The sequence below is a fragment of the Macrotis lagotis genome, chromosome 8, assembly GCF_037893015.1.
Source record: "Macrotis lagotis isolate mMagLag1 chromosome 8, bilby.v1.9.chrom.fasta, whole genome shotgun sequence".
Lineage (NCBI taxonomy): Eukaryota > Metazoa > Chordata > Mammalia > Peramelemorphia > Peramelidae > Macrotis > Macrotis lagotis.
In genome coordinates, this window is record NC_133665.1 from 48,302,808 (window position 1) to 48,323,489 (window position 20,682).

Here is a 20,682-nt window from a genome sequence, read left to right on the forward strand (position 1 = left end):
CTTCATATTACATAATTTATTTTACTTTTGTTTTTCAGCATTCCTCATAACAGATCTATATTGTAATCTCATACAAGCTACATGCTCTTCCCCCCTGAGATGTTTATTTTATTTTTTAATTTATTAATATTTTATTTGTTTTCCAATTATATACTATAATAGTTTCTACCTATCATTTCCTGTAAGGTTTTGAATTTTGCAATTTTCCCTCACCCTCCCTTCCCTCCCCCTGCCCCCCTCAGAAGGCAATCTGATAATCTTTACATTATTTCCATGCTATACATTGTTCGAAATTGAACGTGTTGAGAGAGAAATCCTCACCTTGAGGAGAAAATAAAATATTAGAGATAGCAAAATTATGTAGTACATAATAAGGCCTTTTTTTTTGAAGGTAATGACTTTGGTTTAAATTCCACAATTCTTTCTCTGGATACAGATGGTATTCTCCATCCCAGGTGCTCTAAAATTGTCCCTAATTATTGCACTGATGGAATGAATCCATTAAAGTTGATCATCACCCCCATGTTGCTGGGAGGGTATACAGTGTTTTTCTGGTTCTGCTCCTCTAGTCTAACATCAGTTCATCCAAGTCTTTCCAAGCTTCTCTGAATTCCCATCCCTCCTGGTTTCTAATACAACAACAGTGTTCTATAACATACATATACCACAGTCATTCCTCAATTGAAGGACATTTACTTGATTTCCAATTCTTTACCACCACAAACAGGGTTGCTATGAATATTTTTATGTACAAATGATATTTTTACCCTTTTTCATGATCTCTTAAGAGTATAGACCCAGTAGTGGTATTGCTGAATCAAAGGGTATGCACATTTTTATTGCCTTTTGGGCATAATTCCAAATTGCTCTCCAGAAAGGTTGGATGAGTTCATAGTTCCACCAACAATGTATTAGTGTCCCAGATATCCCACACCCCTTCCAACATTGATCTTGTCCTTTTTGGCCAGTCTGAGAAGTGTGAGGTGGTACCTTAGAGATGCTTTATTTGCATTTCTCTAATAAGTAATGATTTAGAGCAATTTTTCATATGACCATAGATTGCTTTGATTTCCACATCTGTAAATTGCCTTTGCATATCCTTTGACCATTTGTCAATTGGAGAATGGCTTTTTTTTAATAAATTTGACTCAGTTCTGTATATATTTTAGAAATGAGTACTTCATCAGAAATAATAGTTGTAACAATTGTTTCCCAATTTACTACATTTCTTTTGATCTTGGTTACAGTAGGTTTGTTTGTGCAAAAGTTTTTTAATTTAATGTAATCAAAATTATCTAATTTGTTTTTAATGATGTTCACCATCTCTTCCTTGGTCATAAACTGCTTCTGTTTCCATAGATCTGATAAGTAAACTTTTTCCTTGATCTCCTAGTATGCTTATAATATTGTCTTTTATGTCTAAATCCTGTACCCATTTCAATCTTATCTTGGTGTTAGATGTTGGTCTAATCCAAGTTTCTGCCATAATAACTTCCAATTTTCCCAGAAGTTGGACTCTTTGGGTTTATCAAACAACAGATGACCATAACTGTTTCTTGCTGTCTCTTTTACTTCTAATCTGTTCCCCTGATCCATCACTATTTCTTGGCCAATACCAGACTGTTTTAATGACTTATGCTTTATAATATAATTTTAAATCTGGTAAGGCTAAGCCACCTTCTTTTGCACTTTTTTCATTAAATCCCTGGATTTTCTTGACTTTTTTGTTTCTCCATATGAGCTCATTAAAGTAATTTTTTGGAAGTTTGATTGCTAAGGCACTAAATAAGTAGATTAATTTAGGTAGAATTGTCATTTTTATTATATTAGCTTGACCTATCCATGAGCAGTTGATATTTGCTCAGTTATTTAAGTCTGATTTTATTTGTGTGAGAAGTGTTTTATAGTTGTTTTCATAGTGTTTCTGAGTCTGCCTTGGCAGGTAGACTCCTAAGTATTTTATATTGTCTGAAGTTACTTTAAATGAGATTTCTCTTTCTAGCTCTTGCTGCTGTATATTGCTATTAATATATAGAAATGCTGAGGATTTTTGAGGGTTTATTTTATATGGAATATTTATTTTAAATATCATTGTCTTTTACATCTTGTTACCATAGAGGCACATTGGCAGAATGTTGGCACTAAAAAGGAAGGGCCTTTGTTAATGTCCTGCCTAAAATCTGGTGTCCAGAAATAAACATGTTATGCAAGAGATAGTCAAACCATGGCAGAGTACAGGATAGTAATCACTTTCTTAGTCCTAGCTGTCATGTCTCTCTTTTTTTTTTTTTACAAGGCAAATGGGGTTAAGTGACTTGCCCAAAGCCACACAGCTAGGTAATTATTAAGTGTCTGAGGCCAGATTTGAACTCAGGTACTCCTGACTCTAGAGCCGGTGCTCTATCCACTGCACCACCTAGCCACCCCTCTGTCATGTCTCTTAATGAAGCCTAAAAGCACATTAGTTTTTTTGGCTACCCTTTCAGAAGACACCCGAGTTTATAATCCACCTAAATCCCAAAAAGATTTTTCTGATTTTTCCTTTTTTTCTATCCACACCTTCCCCATTTTTGTACTCATGAAGATGTTTTTTAAAAACCCACATGTATATTTTTCCTATTAATATTTATCCCTATTAAATTTCATTTTAATAGATTAAGCCCAATGATCTAACCTATCAAGTTTTGACTTTTTAGGGGGTGGGGTGGGGAAGGGGGATCTATTATCCCTCATTACTAATAAAAAATTATAAAGAATTATAATAATAAATTGATATAAATTATAAAGCATTCCATCCATGAATGCCTTTATATTAATCATTATTAAAAAGTTGAAACATAAGGCCAAATACAGATTCTTAAGGCATTCCATGATGATTTTTGATGACTTTTTGAATTCAGTCATTTAAATAGTTCTGAAAACAATCACCTGTATTCTTGTCTAGTCCACATCTCTCCGTATTATTCACAAGGCCAGCAGGATCGAATTTTTCAAATGCTTTACTAAATGAATTAATTATCTGTAGCATTTCCCAGATCTGTCAGTCTAAACCCTATCAAAAAAAAAAAAGATTTTTTTAATTTTAAAAATTTCATTTTCTCTTCCTACCCATTTGAGAAAGAAGAGAAAATCATAACCTTTTAACATATGCAGAATGAAGTGAAACCAAATTCCTGTGTTAGCTGTATCCAAAAAAGATATGTCTCAATCTGCATCTGAATCTATCACATCTGTCAGAAGGTCAGGGATATGTTTCATCATCAGTCCCCTAAAATTGTGGTTGGTCATTGCATAGATCAAATTTCTTCAGTGTTTCAGAGTGAAACTTTTTTTAGATCTAATTATTTTATTTTTTCAATTTACATACATAGTTTTGAACTTACTCATTTGTAAGTTTTTTAGTTCTGCATTTTTCTATCTTCCCCCTCCCTATGGCAGCAAACAGTCTGGTAAAAGTTGTACACAATCCAACACATTTGATTCTTAGGCAAAGGGCCTCACCCTTCTGGGCCTCAGTTTCTTGATTCATAAAATGATAGGATTGGATTAGTGGGCCTTGAAGATGATTAGCTGAAATCTGTGATCCCATGAACCTAAGCCTTGCTGGCTCTTTGTAATCATTGTTTCCTTTTCTAATTGTTTATAATTAAAATCATTCTAGAATTTTGGCAGTAAAATCAAGTTTACTGGGCTATGGTTTGTATATTCCATAATCTTCCTTTTTTTGAAAATTAAGATTTTATATATATATATATATATACACACACACACACACACACACACACACAGACAGACACACACTCTCCTGTGGAATATCCATGATTTTTCAAAAGAGCATTGGCAGGGCAGCTAGGTGGTGCAGTGGATAGAACATTGGCCCTGGAGTCCTGACTTCAAATCTGGCCTCAGACACTTAATAATTACCTAGCTGTGTGGCTTTGGGCAAGCCACTTAACCCCACTGCCTTGCAAAAACTAAAAAAAAAAACAAACAAAACATTGGCAGTCAGCAGTCTTATGTGCCAGTCCCCTGGGATGCATTTTATCTGGACGCAGTGACAGAAACTTATCAAGGGCAACTAGATACTCTCTTAGGCAGTGTATACAGCCTGGGCATGGGGTCAAGTTAACTTGATTTCAAATTCAGCTTCGGACATTGGCTGTTTGAGTCTGAACTCATTACAACCTCTCTCTTCATTATGAAGATCAAATAATATTTTTAAATGCTTTGCAAATCTTAAATCAGCTAATTCCCTATGTATTTTGTGTTTCAATTCAAGATTATTCTCCTTTGTAGAGAAACCTGAAACAGAAAGAATTAAACAACCCTGATTTTTTGCCATTGTCTTTAATCAATTAAGTCAGCCCCCAAGCAATCCTAGTCATTCATCACTCTTCTTTCTTCAGCACAGCATTAGACTAGTCTTCAATCACATTAATTTTACTTCAGCAATCAGTTGCTTCTTATTGGTAAGAATCAGTCACTCCCCCCCCAATTTAAAAGGATAAATTAAGGCAAACCATAAAATTATTAGTTCCTCTGCTTTTTTTTTATATTGATATTTTATTTTTCAAAATGTTATGAAAGTTTTTTCAATATTCATCCATATGCATATGTAAATTTTTTAAGGTTTTTTTTTTCAAGTCAGTGGGGTTAAGTGACTTGCCCCAAGGTCACACAGCTAGATAATTATTAAGTGTCTGAGTACAGATTTGAACCCAAGTCCTCCTGACTCCAGGGCTGGTACTCTGTCCACTGTGACACCTAGCTGCCCTATATGTATATTTTTAAGTTAGAAAATTTCCTTCCACCCTCCTTTGCTTACCCACTGCCTCTCAGAGTCAAGATAGTACATACACATTTTTTATAAACATGTTTATAATCATTTTCAGTATGAGGAATTAAGATTATTGAAAGAGATACATAAGACATAATTTTTATAAAGTGTTCATTAGATTTTGAAGGGGTTTTTTTCTTTTGTTTTTCTTCCTCTGGATAGGGATAACATTTGTTTTGTTTTTAGGTTTTTGTGTCTGAGACCGAATTTGAACTCAGGTCCTCCTGACTCCAGGGCCGGTACTCTATCCACTGCACCACCTAGCCACACCAGAAGTTTTGTTTTGTTTTGTTTTTAGGTTTTTGCAAGGCAAGATAACATTGTCCATAGCCAATCTAAAACGGTTGTTCTAGCCCTCTGAACCGCTGAGAGGAGTTGCTTCCATCAAGGTTGATCATCCCACAATGTTGTTGTTAATGTATACAATGTTCTCTTGCTTCTGCTCTCTTCACTCAGCATCAGGTACTCCTGACTCCAGGGCCAATGCACTGTGCTATCTAGCTGCCCCCTACCCACTCTTTTCTAAGTCATCTGAGGGTCATGGGCTTCTTTCTTGGATTTTTGCCTCTTGTAACCTGGGGGGAGGGGGGAAGAGATTAATACTTTTCTTTATATATTGTATAGACAAGTTTCTTCGTTTTTTTTTCAGTTATAAGTCCTTTTGATTGGCTTTTTTTTAAAGGTTTTTAGGTTTTTGCAAGGCAAGTGGCTTGCCCAAGGCCACACAGCTAGATAATTATTAAATGTCAGACTGGATTTGAACCCAGGTACTCCTGACTCCAGGGCCGGTGCTTTATCCACTTCGCCACCTAGCCACCCCTTTGATTGGCTTTTTAAGACATTTATCAGCCCTTGGGAAGGGCATTCTATTCCTTGACAAGAGTCCATCATTACTAAACACTTTCACAAATCTAAATCATCTTTTTAGATACCACTTCATAAATCAAATCTACTTTTATCTTCTTAAGTCCTTTGATCAGCAACAGTGACCTAGCATGTAGTAGATAAATGTTTATTGCTTGATCAGAACACTTGTGTCCCTAAAGTTTTCAGTTTGTCTATGACCTCATGATCCTGGCTGTACTTTGGCCTACATGAATCAAGAGGGAAGTAGTCACCAGGATGGTTAAAGGCTGAGTCCATATCACATAAGGATCAGATGAAACTAAGGAGATTTGTCCTGGAGAGCCTTAAGGGGCACAGGACGGCTATCTCCAAAGTATCTAAAGTACTGGCATATGAAGAAGACATTAGATTTATTTTGTGTGGCCCTAGAGGATAGAAACAAGACCAAAGAGGAGTTACAAAGAGATCAGGGAGGGAAAAATGAACAACTAGGTCATCCCAAAGGAATGAGATGCTTGGGGAGATGGGAGGTTCCCCTTGAAAAGGGGGAAATGATCATTGCAAGCACTATGTCTGACTATATGTAGGTTATGTTATGGTGGGGCTCCCTAGAGAGCTAATGAAATCCCTTCCAACTCAAATTCTGAGTCTCTGACACAAGGGGAATACATGTCTCAGGATAACAGCCAACTTCTCTGGTGGTAATATTAAGAGCTGCCTCTACTGACCCTATCTACATGTCCAACTAAGATGACTATTCATCAGATCTTCATGCTAAGTTATGATCCATTTCACAGAATCACAGATCTGGAACTGAAAGGGACCTCAGCAAGCATCTAATTCTATCTCCTCATTTTACAAGCTCAGGAGGGTCGATACTTTGTCCAAAGTCACTCTAGTAAGCATTTAAAGAAAGATTTAAATTTTGGTCCTGGGATTCTGCAATCAGAGCTTTTTTCCCTCTATGCCAAGCTGCTTCCTTAACTCCTCAGCTGTTTCTAATTGATCTACCGTCCACACTCATTTTTATGTTAGGTAGGATGCTGAAAATAAGATGTGGTAAAAACCAGGATTCAAATCCTCTGACACTAATTGTGTGAGTCCCAACCTATTTAGGGCCAGATTTGACAGGGTGGTTGTGTGGCTCCAATAATGCACGGCCCGTCCTCTGCGAACCTTAAAAGCACCACATACTGGCCGCTAGGTGGAGCAGTGGCCGAAGTCCTGAACCCGGGATCTGGTTCCCCAAGTTCACTTCAGTCGACTTCATCATCTGTAAGATGGAGAATAATATGGGATAACTGTAGAGCACCTGGACTACAGGACGTGCGAGATCGTTCTTTGGGACCCCTGGTCCCTGAATTTCCTGTTTTATTACGTCAATATGATCAGGTCTCCCTGACTCCCGAGTTCTGGACGATTTCTCAACTCCAACGACTGCTTTTGGAGAGCAGAAAGCCTGAGAAGACGTTGAGGGAGCCTATCTATGGTGTCCGCCAATGAACAGAATCTGGTGTAGCGTTCCGCTCCTCACTTCTGTGGCCTCACACAAGCCGCCCCTCAAATTGTTTTTAAATGCACAAAACAAAATGCGGAGGGTCACAAAGGATGGATGAGAACTGAGTTCAAATGTGGTGCCAGCTCTGTGGCCCTGAATAAGGCCCCTAACTGCTCTGCCTCAGTTTCCTCATTAGCCCCCTTCTGGGGCGGCTGGGCGGCGCAGTGGATGGAGCACCGGCCCTGGAGGCAGGAGGACCTGGGTTCAAATCTAACCTCAGACACTTAATAATGACCTAGCCGTGTGGCCTTGGGCAAGCCACTTAACCCCATTTGCCTTGGAAAAACCTAAAAAAAAAAAATGAAAGCTAAGCACCACGGTAATTGAAAAGCCCAGCCCGGGCCCCCAAGGGGTAAGGGCTGACGAGGCTGGCTGGAGAATGCGGTGGCCCTGCAGCCGCGGCTGACCTCCCGGGGGCCACGCGAACATCCGGGGAGGCGGAGCCGCAAGGTCACCGCGGCCGCCGAGGGCAGCGTCACCTGCCCGCCGGAAGCCCCGCCCCTGTTTGGCGTCATTTCCGGCCCCCCCGCGCTCCGCGCGCGTGCGCCTCAGCGGGCATGCGCGCCGGCTGGCGGGGGAAGGAGTCGGCGCGGCGGGGCTTCGCCTCCTCCCCGACCTCTGACCCCGCGCCCTTCGGCCGGGGCCGCAGCCGAGACCGCGTCCCGCCACCATGGTGAGCCCGAGGCCCGGGCGGGAGTGGGGGCGAGGGGCCCCGGGGGGCCGTTTCCCGGCTTCCCCGGAGGGGGCCCGGGGATGGGGAAGGACCGGGACCGGGACCGAGAGTCGGGAGACGGACTCAAGCCGGGAGACCCGGGCCGGCCGCCCCCCGACCCGACGCACGCGCACGTGCCGCCGCGGGGGCCGGGCCGGGCGACCCCCACCCGAGGCGAGGGGAGCCCCCGGCGCCCTGGCAGTGGGGGCGCCCGTAGCGGACCCTCCGAGGCCGAGGCGGCGCCGGTGTGTTATCTCCGGAGGGGCCCGGCCGGGCCACGCTGCAGCCCGGGCCCCCGGCTCCCAGGCCCAGGGACTGCCCTTGGGGAGCGCCCCCGCCCCCCACTTGTGCGCGGCTCCCGCGGCGCGTTTCTCCGCTGTCCAGTGCGGGGTCCGGGGGCTTCTGTACGGACGGGGGGGTCCAGGGCCGCAGGGCTGGGGCCAGCAGGGTCGGAGCTGGCTCTAATGCCCCTCCGCCGTGCTGCCTGGCTTACCGAGCATAGCGGGGCCTGGAGGCCAGCAAGCCTGAGGGGGGCCCCGGGGCACCCCCCTCCTGGCCTCACTTCTTAGGTTAGATATAGTGCCCCCACCCCACCCGGCTCTAAAACGCGTCCCTCTCCCCACAGCCACACCTGATTCTAACCGGGGGCTTAGAGATATGTATACACACACACACACACACACACACACACACACACACACACACACACACTCTCACACACACTCTCTCTCTCTCTCTCTCTCTCTCTCTCTCTCTCTCTCTCTCTCTCTCTCTCTCTCTCTCGTCTGAAGTTTGAGGCTTTATTGATGCTACCTACCTTTTACTTGCTAACTTTCCAGACGGCAACCTGGCTTACTTGGCTTGATTTTTCTCTTTCTCTTTGGTGCTTCCCCCAACGTGATTAGAATTCAGTGACCACTATCAGTCAGTGAAAATCTTGGCACTCTGTAGCAGTAATGCTATGACAGTTCTACAGAATAATATGCATATATACATATACATGTGTGTATACATAATATATATATATATACGAATGGTACATTTGCATAGTTTCTGTGCTTCAGAAGTGGAGCTAGTCACAGTTTCATCTTCCTCATCTATAAACTATTAAACATGAGGACAAGACCCAGAAAGTCCTGAAATATAAACTGACTACTCACACTAGAGTGATGCTCATCAAAGGATGACCTAAATCATTTAAGGCAATAAACAGGAAAGTACTTTGTTAATTATTGTTTTACAAATATAAGTTAATTTAATCACTCAAAGTTCTATAGCACCCACTTTATGATTAATAGTAGTATTGGTAATCATTGACCCTGACTTGACTCTCAAAGGCAAGGCAAATGATATTCAAGGACTGGCAGCTTCTTGTCAGCCTGGAAGGGCTAGAGCTTTGAGTATGGTCCAGTGACAGACTGTTTTATCCAAGGATCCATCTAGCTTAAGTGCAGAGGTTTATCACTAGAAGGCTGATTGCCAATGGTGAATTGGGGAGGCACAGCAGCTTCTAAAGACTATCTGATGAGGCATGGAGGGTTTGCTGTCTGCATGAGTGGAAGTAATACCTACTCTGATGAAATGGCAAACTGATGATGAAGATGATGTTTGTCCTTTGTTCTCAAAGAAGACCATAACACATGGGGAATGTGATGCCAACATAAGCAAATGAATTGTGAGTGGGGGGGTGCTGTGCTCCGTCACCAGCCTCACCTCCTCCAGAGCCATTTGAATCCAGTGGATAGATATGAATCAGGATGACTGGAGATGGCACTGCACGTGAGGAAATTAGGATTCTCCCACCTAGTATGTGTTAAGTGTCTGAGGCCACATTAAACTCAGGTCCTTCTGATGCCAAGACTATGTTCTATCCACTGTACTACCTAGCTGCCCTAAATACTGAAATAATATGTGTAGACATCAGATATCTTATTACATGACAGGCTGACAAAACGCCCCCAAAAAGGAGAAGACTTGGAACTACTGGGGCTAAAAAGATACTTTAAAGATTGAAAAAAATCCAGTCTTTAAAATATTGTAGTTGTAGAAAGTACCTGATTGATCCACTTGGCTTGCAACTGTAAGGAATAGACCCTGTGAAGAAGAAACTCAAAAGAGGAGACTTAGTATCAGAGAATCAAGAAAATTCTAGCTGGAACAATCCTCATAAGTGATCTGATCCAACTCCCTCTGTTCAGTTCTATCTCTTAGGCATTTATTAAGTACTTAATATGCCCTAGGCACTTTACCTGAACCTAAGGATAGATACAAAGACAATTAGACAGTTCTTGTTCTCCATGAGCTTACATTCCACTAGGGAAAAACAAGTAGACAGAAATGCAGTAACAAGATAGATATAAAGCAACTTCTGCAAGAAAGCACCAACAACCTCAGATAAATCTCTTATCAAAAAAGGGAAGTTAGGAAGAGGGCAGGGTTTGAGGAAGGTAGCCATTGATATTGTGACATGATGAGGTTGAGATAACTATGGGATATCAAGTTGGAAGTATCCAATGATCAGTGATACCTTATTGGAATTCAAGAGTGACTGTATAAATCAGGAATTTGTGTCCTTAGAGCTGAGCACATCAAGTTCCAAGTTGAGGTCACTGAGAAAAAAAAGAAAAGGACCCAGGACAGATTTTTGGGATGTACCTAAGTAAAGGGATTAGATAGTAGATGATGATGCAGCAGTCAAATAAGATAAAAAGAGCAGTGTCTTGGAAACTCCAGTATAGTGTTTGACAAGAAACGGGCATTTCTCAATGGAGAAAGGTCAAAGAATTTGGCCATTTTGATCATTTTACATTTGAGGAAAATGAGCCTCACAAGGTCACATGACCTCTGCCTATCAACATAAAGATAGAAGTAGCAGAGTCAAGAATCTAGATCAGACTCTAGAACCTTTCCAGTGGGCACCATCTGTACCATCCCATCTCAGATGTGCTCCAGAAAGTTTAAACTCATTTTATAAAATTAGGGAGTTGGGTTGGTGGACCTCTAAGGCCATTTGGATCTTTTTATTCCCAGTTCAGTGCTCTCTTCACTACATAGAAAGGTGACCTTAGCTACATGGCATAGGAAGGATTTTTAGCCAATGTTGGATTTTTCATCCATCTTCTACTTGGATAGTCACTGGATAGCACCTTCAGCATCATCATGTTTTAGAGCTAGAAAGCCCTCAAGAGAGCATCCATTCATTTGATGAATGAGGCCATCTCCTGATTAGGAGATCTAGAACTATTTGGATACCTCATTTTGTTAAGAAGGAAACCATAGGTTCTCTAAGAAAATGTCAATGGAAGGGCAGCTAGGTGAACCCAGGAGTACCTGGGTTCAAATCCAGTCTCAGACACTTAATAATTACCTAGCTGTGTGGCCTTGGGCAAGCCACTTAACCCCGTTTGCCTTGCAAAAAAAAAATAAAACCTAAAAAAAAGAAAATGAATGCCAATGGAACCCAATCTTTCTGGCAGGTCTACCTAGAAAAGAAAAGCCTCATTGGTATGACAGTCTAGTTAGACAAGGTTCAGCTCTAGTTCAGTCATAGGGTAATGGGTTCATTGACCAAACCCCTCAAGTTTTAGAAGGAATACACAAATGACAGCTAAAAGCACAAATCCTTGAAGTCTATGTATGGGGAGAACAATTAAATTCATAAGCTATCCTATTAAGTCTTTAAACAAATTAGCTAATTGTTTAAGTTACATAGTGCTTTGATCATAGCTCTAAGTACAAAAAAGTGTTAATAGAGCCATACTTCTTGGTGTGAAGTGAAAGACTTGTGAAGGTCAGACCTACTTGTGAAATCCAAACATTCCCTCATTTATTAAGGCAAAGGCTGTCAGCTGGATGCACAAACAATTAGATCTGTTTGGGATGTTCTTCAGTCTGTGCCTTCTCTGGGACCCACTGTTATAAACCATTAAGTTATCTACCTTACTTCTTCCTCCTTATAGAGGAGCTTTGCAAATTCATTTTCTGTTTATTCCTGGTCATTGGTTAAGTTGCACTGTTCAACAGAGAATTCCTTTTCCTCCTTTCAAATCTCACAGTGTATTATGCTAGACTTGGTGTTGGTTCACTTGGAACTGGCAACTCAGCTGCAATAGGAAGCTTAGGAAATTGGGAATAGTGATCTTCCCAGGACCTAGAGAAGAGATTAGCTAAAGGCCTGTCCTTTTTCCCTTATCTGAATTTGCTGGCTGCAGCTCTTTGATGGATGCCCATCAAGCTCAGTGAAAAGCACCTCAGACTTGGGCTCCAGGAGACTGCCCCTCAAACCTTGTTGACTGACTGCTGGTTTGCCCACAGGCCAGATATCTAGCTCAGATCATCGTGATGGGGGTGCAGGTGGTTGGAAGGGCCTTTGCCCGGGCACTCCGGCAGGAATTTGCAGGTAAGCAGCATATCCCCAAACTAGGCTTCCAATCTCCAGAGGCTTCAGGGTGTGGTAGAACAGAGCTCTGGACTGAAGTCAGAGACCTGGGTTAAATCCCCAATTTAGCATTTCACAGTATGACCTTGAACTGTCATTTAGCCTGAGCCTCAATGTTCCCATCTGTAAAATGGAAATACTTGCACTCCATGCCTCAGAGTTGTGTGAGGAAAACTACACTATCCATGTTATCTTAAGTTTGAGGCCATAACACTTAACATCTTCCTTATTTCAAATACATTCCATAATTGAAACCCAATAACACTGCACTACTTGTGATTATCTGACCAACTGCCATAGGGTAGAAAGGTCTGGAAGGACAGAAAGTTCTTTTGCATAGTGGCATTCTTGGTGCTTTGTCTCACGATGACAAAGGCCTTAGGGCAGAGGCTGCCATTTGCAATAGATTATAAGCTTCCAGGTTCACTTGCCTTCAGATGAGAGACCCTCATGTTACCATAGAATAAGAGGGAAAATTGAGGCTGGTGGGGGGGAGGGGGTCTTGAGATAAGAGCTCAGGATAGATCGTCTTATTTAGGGCTCCTCATTTCCCCTAATGTTTTTGTATAGAGCAAATGATTATGCTAAGGATGACTCTAGGAGGAAGTGGGAAAGGGAATGGGATAGAACCAGAAGGGGGCCAGGTTAATAACATTACCCAGATTGGTTGACAGCAACTAGGAATCCTTGGCCCTCTTGTTGAACACTAGCCCTGCCACCCCCTGGTGAATGGCCTTTTCTTGGCTACCTTGGTTCTGAGTTAGATCCCTCTATTTCCTGGCCACATAGTATAAGGTTCTCAGTTAAACGTGACTGATAAGAACTCTGAGCTGGCCTATGGGATCGCCAAGGGAATGGTTAAACGAGTTCAAGAGCTCATTTTGTGCCTGAACAGCCAGCCGGGCAGCAGCAGATGCTCGTGGTCGAGCTGGTCATCAGTCTGCAGCCGCATCTAACCTTTCTGGACTTAGCCTTCAGGAAGCCCAGCAGATCCTCAATGTCTCCAAGCTGAGCCGAGAGGAGATACAGAAGGTAAATTTAGTGCAAGGGGTGCCCAGTCTATGTCCAGAGTAAAGTGAGGGACTACTGGCAAAGGAACCTCTGAACTGTTAAGGAGAGGGTTCCACTTAATGATTCGTGCCCTCTCCTTAGTGGGATTCTTGTCAAAACACATATGGAAAGGTATAAGGCTTTGGTAGGGCTTTGGGGCCTCCCTTGGGAGCTTCTGCTTTAAGGACTTCTCTTGGGTTGTCATTGTACAGTTACAATCATCTCTGGGCAGGTGGAAGCCCTTATTATAAGCAATGTAGCATATCTGTTAAAGTACCTCAAAGCTATTTAATCCAGCTACAGCCAAGAAGAGACCTTAGCCCCTATTGTTTCCAGTAAATAAACTATTAATATCCTCTCTGTTTTTCCTGAACAGAACTTTGATCATTTATTTAAAGTAAATGATAAATCTGTGGGTGGCTCCTTCTACTTGCAGTCAAAGGTGAGTGACCTTAAGGCTTATGGAACCCTAGTTAAACTGGTAGGGGGTTGGTACAGATGGGTATTCATTTCCAGTCAGTGGAAATATAGCAAAGTCCCAAACAGTCAACAAAGCAACTTTTTTAGGTTTTTATCCTGACATCCCAGTGCCCAGACATAATGCATTTCTTTTACTTCTGTTCCAATGAAATGTTGTCACAATTCAGACTAAACTCTTGCCATGAAGAGTCTAGTTATGGAGTGGCTAGGTGGCACAGTGGATAGAACACCAGCCCTGAAGTCAGTAGTACCTGAGTTCAAATCTGGCCTCAGACACTTAATGATTAGCTAGTTATGTAGCCTTGGGCAAGCCACTTAACCCCATTACCTTGCAAAAACCTTAAAAAAAAAAAAAAAAAGTATAGTTAGCCTCAAAGTCTTGCCAATTTTGGCTACCAGTGCATTGGCTTTATATATATGGCTGATGGAATCTATTGAACATACTCTTCTATTTTAACTGTGTTGTAATTTAAGACTAAATTTTAAACCAACCTTTAAATGTTTGTATATTAAACACAGTCTGTAGCTTTTGCCCTGTACTCTGCCACTTTAGGAGCAGCCAGCACAAAGACAATAGACAAATCACAATAGAAGGCCCCTGGACATCCTAGATCTTCCCTGATACTTCAGAAAAATTGGCCATAAGAGACTTGAATTCTGTAAGGATTGGTAGATGAGATGCAAGATCTCCTTATGGACTCTGGGAAATCATAGCTTAAAACTTAACAGGAAAAGGAAGAGGTGCATGTTTGGGGCCAGCCTTGGGTAGGGGTAAAAACTAAAAGAAAGCATCTGAAATGTTGGTTTCCCATCCTCTCCCAGGTGGTTCGAGCTAAAGAGCGGCTAGATGAAGAGCTTAAAATCCAGGCCCAGGATGAAAGTGAGAAAGGACAGCAACCTAAAACGTGACCACCTATCCTTGCCTATCTTTGCTTCAGTGTGAATAATTTATAGCTTGATAATAAATATCTTTTCTGCATTTTTTTTTTGTACGTGTGCCCAGGCTCTAGGCAAGTTGTTTTTTGTTTTGTTTTTAGGTTTTTGCAAGGCAAATTTTTGTTAAGTGGCTTGCCCAAGGCCACCCAACTAGGTAATTTTTAAGTGTCTGAGGCCGGATTTGAACTCAGGTACTCCTGACTCCAGTGCTGGTGCTCTATCCACTGTGCCACCTAGCTGCCCCTTTTTTTTGGCCAGGTTTGGTTGGGGCAGGGAATATCTAAAATGGGAAAAGAATTGGGAGCATTTACCTCCTTCTAATATTGTATTGACAACCACAACAGGGACCAGTAGGTGCTGGAAAGAAACCAAAGAGCTTTATCCTCTGCCCAGGCTGTTGTAAAGAGTTGTTGCTCTATTTTGTCAAACCAGAAGCCTGTTTCCCCACTGAGCTTAGTTCAGCTACTGTCCTAAAAGATGTATTTTAAGAATGTTCTTGGTCTTTGATATGAAGTAGGATTTCTTGGTCTAGGACCCATACATTTGATTTTCCTTGTATTTTAATCATTGGTTTCCTTAGTATGCATTTTATCCTATGCATTTTATTTTAGGCATTTCAGAACATAATTCTGAAAAGGTTCCCATATGTTCACTAAACCACCAAAGGTGTCTGTGACACAGAAAGAGTTAAGAGGCCCTATAAAGATCCCTTATTGAATAATTGCATAATTGAATTCAGACCTAGGGGGACCTTAGGAGAGTCCAGTCTCTTCTGTCTGTCAAAGGAGTGACTTTAGTCTTATCCCAAGCTTTAAATTTCCCCTGGACAAATACAGCATTGTTGTCAGTGATGTTACTTTTGTGTTTATAGTATTCTTTCCTTTACAACTAATTTGATAGTTACAAGAGCACTAAAAAGTAGTTAGAGAAGTTGCTCTTATTTGACATGAACAGTCTGGAGTCAGGAGGTAAAGTAGGACAGGATGGTCATTCAAGGAGGGAGAAGAGTGGTAACTATAATCTAGATCCAGTGGCAGATTAGGAGTCCTCTCTACTGGGCTATTTCTTGCTTCAAGGAACTTCTTTTCACCTCCACTTGTGGCCTTTCTCTTACCCCATTTTGAGCTCCTACAGTATCAGGTGAATGATACCTAAGGTACTTGTGCCATAGTGTTACAAATCAGATCTAGAGAATGTGGAGTGGAAGTCATATCACTTTAGCCCAAATCTGATTCCCAGGGCTGCCTTGGGCTCCTATAGCAAGGCCCAGAATATGGGAGGGAGGGGGGAAGAATACAAACTCAGGCATGCAAGTTTTCCATCCCTAGATAGTCCTACCCATTCTCTAGTTTCAAGACTCCACACCACCAAACAGCATCCCCTTTCCCTGACACCCTTCCTTTGACCCCCAAAGAAATGATAAAACCATGACTTTCAAGTGCTGTTTGTGAGAAGGGGAATTCAGAGACTCAGCCAGATTGAATCCATGAAGTGAATCTTGGTGAACAGAGCAAAGGTGATTGCTAATGTCTCTCAGACACCTAGTTGGTAACCTAAGTGGGGAAGACCATGTTTAATTTGGTCTGATCTTGAACCCATTTCCCAGCACAATCCAGTACATGCAGGCCATCTTTGCAACTCACTTTTATTGTTTCTTTATAAACTTCCTCTCACATGGAGGAATATATTGTTATAGTCATTAGCTTATCTCTTTTTTTTTAAACTCTATGCTAACAGCAATGGAGCCAAGAGGAGGAAAAACGTAAGCTACAATAGAAAGGCACTTAGAAACTGTTAAAATACTGATATCTTGGAATGTGCAACAACAAACCAACAATGACAACAAAAAAGTACACCGGCCCTTTAAAGCCTAGTCTATCACCAAATCACATGCTGAGCTAATGTTAACTCTTTGAGTGCCATGTTGCTATTCTCCATGGGCTTGAATCTCAACCCCTCCCTCCCCAACCCTTGATGATCCCTCCTGCTAGTCAGGAAGGACAAATACCCCTATCTGTGGGCCCTAGCACTGAGCCAGCCAGTTATTTAAGGCCTGGGGCCCTTGGGGGGAGAAGGGTGGGGTGTCTGGTTCCCAGTAGGGGACAGAAGGAAGGAGACCAGCTCCTTTCTTTTATACCTGTGTCCCCTCTTCAGTGGAAAACCCCAGCTGTTGTAACCTAATCAGTCTGGGGTTTGAAAGCCCAGCAGAGGTGAGGGCCAGGACAGAGTGACCCCTCTGTAACAGAAGGGCAGTCGGGGAGGTGGCAGCACTGAGCCACCCAGATGAGAAGAGACAAGTATAATCTAATGTCAGAATTGGAAGGGATTTAATTAATTATTTAGTCCAACCCCTCGTTTTATAGATGAGGAAACTGAGGCCCAAGGTGATTAAGTGACTTACCTAAAGTCACAGCAAGTTTATGTGACAAAAGATAGTAAATTAGTGGCAGAGCAGGGACTTGTATATGGATCTCCTGACTCCCAGTCCAGTGCTCTTTCTATGACACCAGGCTACCTCATGAGAGGCAAGAGGTAAAATTGCCCCCTTGGGAAGGGAGCAAGCCAATACTATGTATGCTCTCTTGGGAGAGCTGTCCTACTGTTTCATAGCTGGGAAGGGGAGGGAGGGCAAAGAACAGGGAAGGTAGCTATGGAAATGGACCCTCACCTAGGACCTCAACCATCCTGCTGAGGTGCCCACTCATTCTAAAGGGTTTCTTGAGCTTATTCATGCCTGCAGTACAGGCCAGGCCTTCTCTGGCTCTGTAGTCTAGATGAGCTTACAGTACTTATGGTGCAGGTCAGGCAGTTCCAGCCATCATCAAACAAATAAGGAAGCACACCAGGGGAGCCAACCAAGGGGCTTCCTAGCCTTTGTGGAGAGGAAAAATTACAATAACACATGCAATGTCCCTTTTTCTCTGGCCGTCTGTCTTCCCAGTTTTACAAGGCCAAGGGGTTTAGAGCAGCATGGGGTTTTGGTGAAGGAGGAAAGGAATTATTTGGATTGACCCATTAGTGGAAACAGTGGGGCAAGAATGTGGGTTTTCTAAAGCACAGCTCCAGATTTTTCAGGCACTGCTGTCTCCCAGCTGAATCCTTCCTCCCTCATGCAAGCTGATTTGAGACCACAACTCCCAGAATTCAGTTTCAACCAGATAACTGAAACCTCTAGCAAGCTGGTTCCATTCTATTCTGAAATACTCCCATACTTGATGGCCTGGATTCTTCAGGTGGTATCTCCATTTTCCCTCTGTACCTTCAATGTAGTATACACACCATGCTTTTGCTTTCCTTCCTTGAACATCCTACCTAGCTGCTGCCCTACCTCCTTGCTGACTCTTGGTTCCAACAACCTTTCTGCTATCTCTTGTTTTGTGAGAATGTAACCAGAATTGCTGGCTGGTGTTCAGACCAAGACTTCGCAATCTTCTGCTAGCCCCAGCAAGACTGAGCTAGGTTATGACACTCCTTGTATTCTTCTTGACATCCCAGCACTAAGCCTGTGGCCTTAGTGGATCTAGGAAATGGATGCCCAAGGGAAAACAATTCCAGAGGCAACATGGCAACCCTGATGCCCATCCTTTTTCTAAGCAGAGGTACTACACAAAAGGGAACCATGCAAACTTGGCAACTGAGCCCCATGGCTGGTCTGGAAATCACATCAGTATAGATCAGATGCCCATTTTTCTCTCTGTTTTGTTTTCTGTGAGAACATCAGTGTGGTGACCCTGAGGAAGCATAGTTGAACTCTACATTTAACCTCAAAAGGAAAGGGGTTCAGGGGAGGCAAATAGAGGAAATTTCTGGGGATGCCTTCTCTAGATTTACCATCTACCTGCCATGGGAATGCCAGCCCTATGAGCTTCTCACCTTAACCCCAAAACTGGGTCTCAAGTTTTCTGTCCAGCCAGGGGGAAAAAAAGGATCTGCCCTGTGTTTGAGTTGGGTGCAGGAGGGAGACAGTCCTGTGCTGGTCCTCTTGCTCAGCACAATTAACAGAGCTAGGGGGAGCAGCCCTCCCACCCTACCCTGAGGGTGGGAGATACCTTGTCAGTTGGGGAAGGGGGACAAGGGAAAGGACCTATTCTCTCCATGGTCCTGCCAAGGTCTGCGTCTGTCTTGCTCTCCCTCTAAAAAGTGGGGTCAGAAGGAGAGGGGTCTGTAGAGTTTCCCAAATCTGGGTTGAGGCCAGCTCTGAAGAGGAAGGAGAGGCTTGTGAGGGACTGTTAGGGTTCTCCTTGTAGTTCATGGCAACCATGAGATGAGGCTGCTATTCCTATGACCCAGCTCCCTCACACAGGATATGAAAACAGAATTTCTGGCTGCAAGGAGAAAGTAATGGCACCAGATAAACATGGGAGGGAAGACCTGAATGCCAAGAGCCAGACTGTGAAGCAGCATTCCAAAGGAGAATCTGAGGAGGGAGGGAGAGCAGAGTAGATTTGGTGCAGCAGCATGGGAAAAGGGGCTGGATATTGGTATTCCCTCCCTAAAGAGAGTTGGGACCAGACCCTATGCTGAACGTAGAGAAGCTGGGTTGGGAGAGAGGTCTATAGGATCCAAAGTGCTCACTCTATGGGCCAAAAATGCATTTTTTTATCTGATGGGATTTCCCTTTCTCCTTCCATGCCATCATTCCAGAGGCCCTGGAGGGGAGGAGACCCTAGAGTGACTTGTTTTCTGTCCACATGGGTATTATCTCTACACACAGACATGGAGCCAGCCCCAGGCCAAGGCCTACCTCTTCCCCATGTGTCCTGGTTACCTCCTGCCCACCTTGCTGGGCCTGGGCCAGAGGATGGCCAAGCCCTGAGGGAGGACATTATTGCTATTTCTCAGAAGAATTTCCGTTCGTCATGACTGGATGAGGGGAGGAATCTCTGTCCAGTCCTTTTCCCTCTCCCTGGCCATGGCTGGCCTCAGGACATCAGTTCACCACAGCTGGCTTGAGTAGCACAGAGCCTGGTGGGATGACCACCCAGCCAGGAGGCAATGCCTCAGGACTAGCTGCTGAGTTCACGCCTGTAGACAGGTCCAGCACGGTGCCTGGCAGCAAGGAAAGGCCATCCGGACAAGACCGAGCCCGGCCACCTTCAGTCCTCTCCCCGGTAATCTTGCGCCCTTCAGTGCCCAGAGCCTTGGCACCCACTACCCCTCGGCCCTTTTCACCTTCGGCCTTGCTCCCTGCAGAGCCCGAAAGAAGGGAGACCACAGGCAGACTCAGCCCACTGGCCCCAAAGGGCGAGGGCAGCAGTGGGTTCTTAGCTAAGTTGAGAGGGAGAACAGGGCCTGGGAGACCAGGCCCGACACCACTGCCCCCCCCACAGGCCAGGGTACTGAGATCCAGGGGGGCAGGTGCCAAGGGCAGGGGCAAAGAGGCAGGCAGACCGGGCAGGCCAGGGCTGCCAAAGAGCGCAGCAGGGTTGGGGATGATGATCTGGGCCCCGCTGACGTACGGGCTGTCTGGGGTGGGCAGCTGCGGCTTCGGAGGTGGGCGGAGCTTGAGCAGCTCCTGCTGCTCGTGGGAGACGAAGTGGCCGTGGGCCTTGATGTGTTTGCGCAGGGAGCTGGGGTCGGTGTAACGTTTGTGGCAGCCGGGCATCTTGCAGTAATAGGGCTTGTCCACGTAGTGGGTGCGTGTATGCTTGAAGCGGTCACTCGAATTAGAGTAACGCTTGTTGCAGCCCTCATAAGGGCAGATGTAGGGCTTCTCTCCTGGGGGAGAGGACAGGAGCAAGAGTGAGAGGGGAGCTGGGAGCACCTGCCTCTGCCCAAACTCCCTCAGTCTCCACTGCCTATTGACTCGGCATAGCTTTCCAAAC

The 20,682-nt window shown here is 43.8% G+C and overlaps 2 protein-coding genes across 5 annotated transcripts in view; one reads left to right on the plus strand and one right to left on the minus strand.

Moving 5' to 3' along the window:
• Positions 1–7,756: 7,756 nt before the first annotated feature.
• Positions 7,757–14,887, plus strand: PAM16 (presequence translocase associated motor 16). Its single transcript, XM_074196850.1, has 5 exons — positions 7,757–7,914; positions 12,268–12,352; positions 13,287–13,423; positions 13,818–13,883; positions 14,744–14,887. Exons 1-5 carry the CDS (start codon positions 7,912–7,914, stop codon positions 14,828–14,830), a joined length of 378 nt encoding a protein of 125 aa, XP_074052951.1. The 5' UTR covers positions 7,757–7,911; the 3' UTR covers positions 14,831–14,887.
• The window catches only part of GLIS2 (GLIS family zinc finger 2), a 52,186-nt gene continuing 40,736 nt past the window's right edge, over positions 9,233–20,682 (minus strand). For all 4 annotated transcript variants that reach the window (XM_074196848.1, XM_074196847.1, XM_074196849.1 and 1 more), the window contains exon 7: positions 9,233–20,575. In XM_074196848.1, the coding sequence (XP_074052949.1) occupies positions 19,788–20,575 (788 nt within the window). In that variant the 3' untranslated portion in view covers positions 9,233–19,787. The remainder of the gene's footprint in view (positions 20,576–20,682) is intronic.